This window comes from Engystomops pustulosus, chromosome 7 (assembly GCF_040894005.1).
Source record: "Engystomops pustulosus chromosome 7, aEngPut4.maternal, whole genome shotgun sequence".
NCBI classification, from domain to species: Eukaryota; Metazoa; Chordata; class Amphibia; order Anura; family Leptodactylidae; genus Engystomops; species Engystomops pustulosus.
The window spans coordinates 96706569-96713287 of record NC_092417.1 but is presented as its reverse complement, the minus strand read 5'-3'; the positions used below and the strand labels follow the sequence as shown (position 1 = coordinate 96713287).

Sequence of the window (6719 nt, the reverse complement as noted above, 5' to 3'; positions counted from 1 at the left end):
CAGAATCCTCCTCCGTTATCCCGGATCTAATGTGCTAGACGGAAGTTATGACGATCTGTGTGAGGGCTGCTGCAGGCACGTCAGTGACGTCATCACTAGAGCGACCGGAGAATGGCTCGGTAATGCATGTAGTGTGGGAACTCCATGCCTGTCCTGAAATAGTGTGTGAATACAGATCCTAGAGTGCAGTATGATGCCCCGTAGAATAACCATTAGTTAGCAATTTATAAGCTCCATCTTTTTCCTATGTGGGTTTTCAGTGTTAATGTATGTTTTAGTTTTATTTGAATTGGAAAAAAAATTAAGTTCTTGAAGTACATTTTTAAAATACAATGTTAAAAAAAAAAATATATGGTTTGGCGTGGGGTGGCACTTTCTTTGGAAGCCTCTGAGCAGTTGTACAGATGCGTTCTATTTTCTGGGGGCTAAATAAATCTTCCATTGAAATAAATGGGGGGCAGGTCTCTGCGATGCACAAACCTCAGTTTTCATGGTGAAATTGATATGTGCCGTATTTGGCACAGTTTATTATACTCCCAGTGGTAAATTGATGACTCTCCCGCTATCAGGTTTTGGCAATGTATGGTTTGTTGTAGTCAACCAGGAACTGTGGGTCTTTCAGGGATTTGGGTTCAGTGTTTTATTTTTATTTTCCTATTGATGCTGTTCTAGCATTATTGGCTTACAGTGAGTCTCCTGTTAAAGGTCAGACACAGCAGATGAGATCGCCGCTTTGTGTTATGAACATTACTGCACAAAGCTTCCTAAGCAAGGACAACCAGACACCAGCAAGGAATGGACTCTGATGGCTGCTGTGATACAAGTCATGTCTTCAGTGGGAAAGACGGATGTCAGGAAAGGTGATTGTCTTTCCTATTCTTATACTCCGAACTCTCAGATATGCACTTCTTGAAATTGGTTGCTGTAATAGATTGTATGTGTATCTATTCAATATAAAGTTTAAAGGAGAGCTACCATGAGGATCAAGTATTGTAAACCAAGCTCCACTCTTCTTTTACATTCTTCACAAAAAAGGCTTTATAAAGTATGCAAATGAACCTGAGGGGCTCCGTAGCTGTTAATTGAGCTTGGAGAACTTCAGTTTTGCATAATTTTTTAAAACCTTTTTTAATAAAAAAAAAAAACCAGGGCATAAGAAACTAAAAGAGTAACAGATCCTGCAAGAGGGGGCCCACACCAATATGTCAGTGTGTTTGGTTTACAATCTCTTATCCTAGTGGTAGATTTCTTTTAAAGATCATACTTGCCATCTATTGAGAGTCACAGATATTACATATGACCCCCTTCTGGACACCCTGATGGCTGGCTAGAACAAAAATAACGTAATGTGCAGTACTTATTTTGCCCCTTAGATGGTGTACTGCTTCCATTATTAAGTTATCTTCAGTGATATACTTGCGTTATAGCTTTTAACATTTATATTCTTTCTTACTTAAATTTTACAGTGGTTGCCTTGGGAACTGGGACAAAATGTATTGGTCAGTCAAAGTTACGAAAGAGTGGTGAGTGAACACAGTTATGACGCTTGAAATAATCCAACCTCCATGTTTAAATTATTAAATTTAATGAAGCAAATGACTCATACGTATTTAGTATTACCACACAAAATAGCAGTGCTGATTGCCATTAAAACTCTTATAGGGGAAATAGTTAAGACCATTGTACTGCAGAGACTTCAGTGTACAACAATGACATACACACAGTACCTGGCTTCATGGCATGTGTCTCAATTAGCCAACTTGTCAGTGAACCCAGTGGCTTTGACCTTAACTTGAGTACAGCACCAGATCAATAAGAAAATGTTTTATACTCTGCACAGTTATAGATAGGAGAGGCCTGTCATTAACCATTACATTATATCCTTGTCTAGGTGATATTCTGCAGGACAGTCATGCGGAGATAATTGCAAAGAGGAGTTTTCAGAGGTAAAGATTCTTCATCTCCTATGAATTGCTGCATTGTATCGGCAAACCAGACCCTGCTTGTATTTTAGAGGCAACCACTCTCACATGACTATTAATGTTCCAAATTTGTCTGAGAATTTAAAGAGAACCCGTCAGGCAAATTAACCCCCTAAACTAAATATATTTTAATAAACTGCCATTAGAAAGCATTGCCTCTATCCCTTCATTGTCCCTCTACATGCCTGTAACCTTAAGCAATGAGGTCCTAAAGCTGTATGCAAATGACCTGTGAAATGTCCAATGAGTCATTATCATATTCAAGCTGTCCAGCTTATTCATGAGTGGGAGGCACAGCCACACCCCCAGTGCTTGACTGACAGCCTGTATAATGATGTGAGGTATAATGGTCTAATGGCTCCTCCATGTGCTTCCTGGTGCTGGCGGCCCCATGCAACGTGTGTGTATAGGAGAGATACAACAGCTCCAGGCAGCCATGTTATAGCAGAACATGTCAGGTACTTGTGTAGCTGATGTCTGTCTCACACATGTGACGGAGAGCATGTCAGCAGATGAAGCACAGACTCTAGCAATGCTTTACTATACATTACACACAGACATGAGCAGGGGGAGGAGAGGGGAGGGGTAACTGGTGACATCACTGCCTCTGACCAGCCTGTGACCAGCCTCATTTACATAATAAAGAAAACATGATTTTATAATGATTAATGTATGAAGTGACTAGATGAAGTCTGTGATGGATCATTGTGAGCTGAAATAGTGAAAGAGACCTGATGACTGGTGTCCTTTAACTTGTAATGATATAGGCTCCAAAACCATTTTGCATCTTCTTTACCTTTGGCCTTCATTAGATTTGATAAGCCATTTGGTATAGACTGGTTTCTTTGGACAGAGATAAATTTAATATATAGATAAGTATAGCATATATAGTCAATAACTGAAAGAATCTTTTTTAATATCAGTCAAGTTTAAGGCTATATTCACACTGCCGTTGCCCGTCCGTACCATACCGTAGCGGGCAACGGCAGTGCACGGGGGGGGGAGGAGGAGGAGGAGCAGCAGGAGGTGAGAGCAGCTCACCCCTGCCCCTCTCCATAGGAAGTAATGGCGCACGGCGCCGTACTACGGGTAAAGATAGGACAGGTCCTATCTTTTTCCCTGGTACGGAGCGGTATGGTGCCGCACGTGTGCTGCACCGTACTGCTCCTGTAGGGCGCCGTGCGCCCATTGCCGTCTATGGAGGACGTATATCGGCTGTATATACATCCTCCATACGTTAGTGTGAATTTAGCCTTACTTGGAAAAATATCAGAGAAGAAAAAGTATTTTCCAAATATAAGGTTCTCCAGCGGGGACAGTTTTTCCCTTATTTTTGGCTAACATGTATACGTTCATATTTGTAGAGTAGCCACTGTATAGATGATCTGTTGCTGATTTGTAGGGGCTTCAGAAAATGTGTATAATGTATCATTTCAAATTATATAGATACAAAGTTCACCGCTAGGCTTATTTGCAGAGACATAACTTTTTCTTGGATGTGGCCCTAAAGAATCATGCTAGGATGTCCTCACCTTAAAAAGATAAAACAACAGATCTACCAACTTCTTATATAGTAAGATGTAGATGGTGCTCATAGTTTGTTAATCCAAGGATCCAACTGTCTTCCTTCACGGGTAGAAAAACCGGAGCATTGCACAGGTTTGCAGTAATAACAATGAGGTATATTTTATTAACACCAACACAAGCCTATTGGACATCAAAGTGTGACTCATCTCTAATATCTGTGAATGCAGAAGCTTGATCCAAAACTTGATAGGGCTTATTCACTAAGGGTCCCGCGGCCGCATTTTCGTAATTTTTTTCCGACATTTTCGGGATCGCGCCGGGGAATGTGTCGCACGCGATCGTTTTGCGTTGGCTGTGGGATGATCTGACAGATTCGGACAACGTGCAGGATTTATCATTTAAATTGTCGCAATACCAAGCACTTACATGCACCAGGAAGAAGACGGTGAACTCCGGCGGACCTGAGCGGGGAAGCGACAGATGCACGATCTTTGTGAATCGCAGCAGCTGTGCAGGATCATCGGACAACGCAACTCGGGGATCACGCAGGGACGGGTAAGTAAATGTGCCCCAATGGGTCAGATTTGGCACTAGGTCAGGATGTGCCAGATCCTGTTCAGATTTATCATAGTGGCTTAGGCAACTGGTTAAATCTGGCATTTGTTGTGTTATGGTTGCTGGAATATCTTTGCAAAATTTTTTTGTGCCGTTTCCATATTCCATATAACATTCCAATTAGTGTTTTATTCTACTAAAAAAAAATTCTACATTTTTTTCCCTCTTCAACGCTTGAAATATTTGCATATATCTAAATAATTCCTTATCCGTAAGAAACCCTTGATTTACCCACCATTGAAATGGGGCCCCAATCCCTTCCCTTCCAATTTGTGACACATACTTAATACCTTTCTTTAACCAAAACCCAATATCTTCTAATTTTAATACCTCAGGTAAATTAACATTCCCCCATAATGGTGTAAATTCAAAACTTCCTTTGACTCCTAAACTCCTAATATTTTCCTAAAACCTACCCAGCTATTAACCAACAATCTTGTAACCGGAATTCTGCGGAGCTCCTTGTTTTTTAACTGACCTGACTCCAGTAAAGAAAATAGGGAGTCGTAACTTCCCTTCACCAGCTTCATCAGGAGCTAGATAAGTTGGATCTGTGCTGCAAGAAAGTAGTGAAAAAAAGAAGGTAGAGCTAAGCCACCCCCCCCCCTCCCCCTATTGGGGAGTCTTTCAAAACCAAAAGAATATCGTCTGCAAACAACATGATCTTATCTTGACTACCTCCATATCCACCTCCTGCTATCTCCTTCATTTCCCTTACCTTAGATGCCAAGGGTTCAATGAAAAATGCAAATAATAAGGGGACAAAGGGCACCCCTGTCTGGTGCCCCTTGTTAAAGAGAAAATGATCTCCATTAACCCTGATACATGCCCTAGGTGCATTATAGAACAGTTTTATCCAATCCACAAATCTAGTCCCCAGTTTTAATATTCCGCCCCATAATAAACCCGCTTTGATCCTCATGGATAAGAGCGGGGGCCCATTTCTTTAGATGATTTGCCAAAAGTTTGGCCAACACTTTAGCATCAGCATTTAACAATGAGATGGGCCGATATGAGTCAGTATCAAGTGGATCTTTGTTTTTTTTAATGAATTAATACTATAATAGCCTCGTACCATGACTCCGGTAGCTTCCCCACCTCCTGTGCTTTTTCCCAAACTTTTACTAAAACTGGTAGAAGTATATTCCCAAATCTTTTATATACCTCCAATGGTAATCCATCTAGTCCCGGGGAAACCTTACCTTTACAGGAGGCTATAGTCTCCTCCAACTCCAAGGCTGTTATTGTGTACGATAGGGCATTCCTCCCTTCTATTCCTAACTCTGGTAAATGTAATTTCCCCAAATATTCCTTGATCTCCTGTACAGAAGCATCCATGTCTGAGGTATAGATATTTTTATAAGCTTGAAGGAAAATTTCCTTCATATCTTCCTCCTTTGTTACCACTTTCCCAACATTATCTTTAATGGCTTTAATTCTAGTTAACTCTTATTGTTTCTTAATCTTTTGTATGAGTCCCTTAGCAGGCATCCCACTTTCGCAATGTCCTTTCAGGTCTAGAAAAATAGTTTTTGGAGTATCTTATTAGACAGGTAGTTGTTATACTCTTCCTGCGCTTTATTGTACCCTGAGTTCTATTAGTCTGTACTTCTTTCTCTTTGTTGCACTGCTTTCTTCAACTCCTTTTCCTGCCTAATAAATTGTTTACGCATATGGATAATTTCTGTATTTAATATTCCTCTTAAGGAAGATTTCAATGTGTCCCAGAACAGACCCATATCTTTTACCTGACTGTTGGCCTCAATAAACCACCCCAGCTCCTTAATCTTGTCCTCGTCTGATATTAACGTCAGCCAGTGTGGATTACATTTCCAGTATCTTATTCCCTTTCTGTTATTCCTCAAAAGTTCAATAACTACTGGTGAGTGGTCTGAGATGATGCGATTATCATATCGCATCCTTACAGTATCATCGATTGCTAACGCATTTGCCAATGCTAAGACTATTCTAGAAAAGGAATTATAAGTGCGATTGTACAAGAATATGCAGGCACATCACCCTTCAATTTCCGCCAGACATCTATAAGACCCACTTCCTCACAAAATCTATAGAGGCCTGTTTCCGTCAGGCCCGCTTGGGTTGGTTTGTTTTTACCTATTCGGTCTTTAGTATTTGAGAAAACAGAATTAAAATCACCTATAACTCATACCGGGCATTCTCCTACCTTAGATATGAATTGTACTAATTTCCGCAAAACATCATAACAAAACGGAGGAGCTATGTACACCCCTGCCACCACACATTTCTTACCCTCTAATAATCCACATAAGAAAACATACCGACCCTCCTGATCGCAAGCGAGATCCAATAGATTAAAATCGATAGTTCTATGTATCAAAATGGAAACTCCTCTCGCATTGGATGAAAAGACCTCACTATACGACTGACCCACCCAACTCCTTTTAATTAAATGCATACAATCTTTTTCCAAGTGGGTCTCCACTAAAATAACAATAGCTGGTTATTGTTTTCCAATATAGTCAAATATAATACATCGTTTAGTACGGTCTTTCATTCCTCTAACATTCCAAGCTATCAACCTCGTTGTTCAACACATAGCATGTTCAAAAATAC

The 6719-nt window shown here is 40.4% G+C and overlaps 1 protein-coding gene across 4 annotated transcripts in view; it reads left to right on the top strand.

The window, feature by feature from the left end:
- The window catches only part of ADAT1 (adenosine deaminase tRNA specific 1), a 19888-nt gene continuing 13169 nt past the window's right edge, over nt 1-6719 (top strand). Inside the window, exons 1-4 of one of the 4 annotated variants that reach the window (XM_072117288.1) lie at nt 1-119; nt 706-860; nt 1467-1523; nt 1892-1946. In XM_072117288.1, coding sequence (XP_071973389.1) covers nt 112-119; nt 706-860; nt 1467-1523; nt 1892-1946 — 275 coding nt within the window. In that variant the 5' untranslated portion in view covers nt 1-111. The other 3 variants (XM_072117291.1, XM_072117290.1, XM_072117289.1) reach the window with 3 other exon arrangements.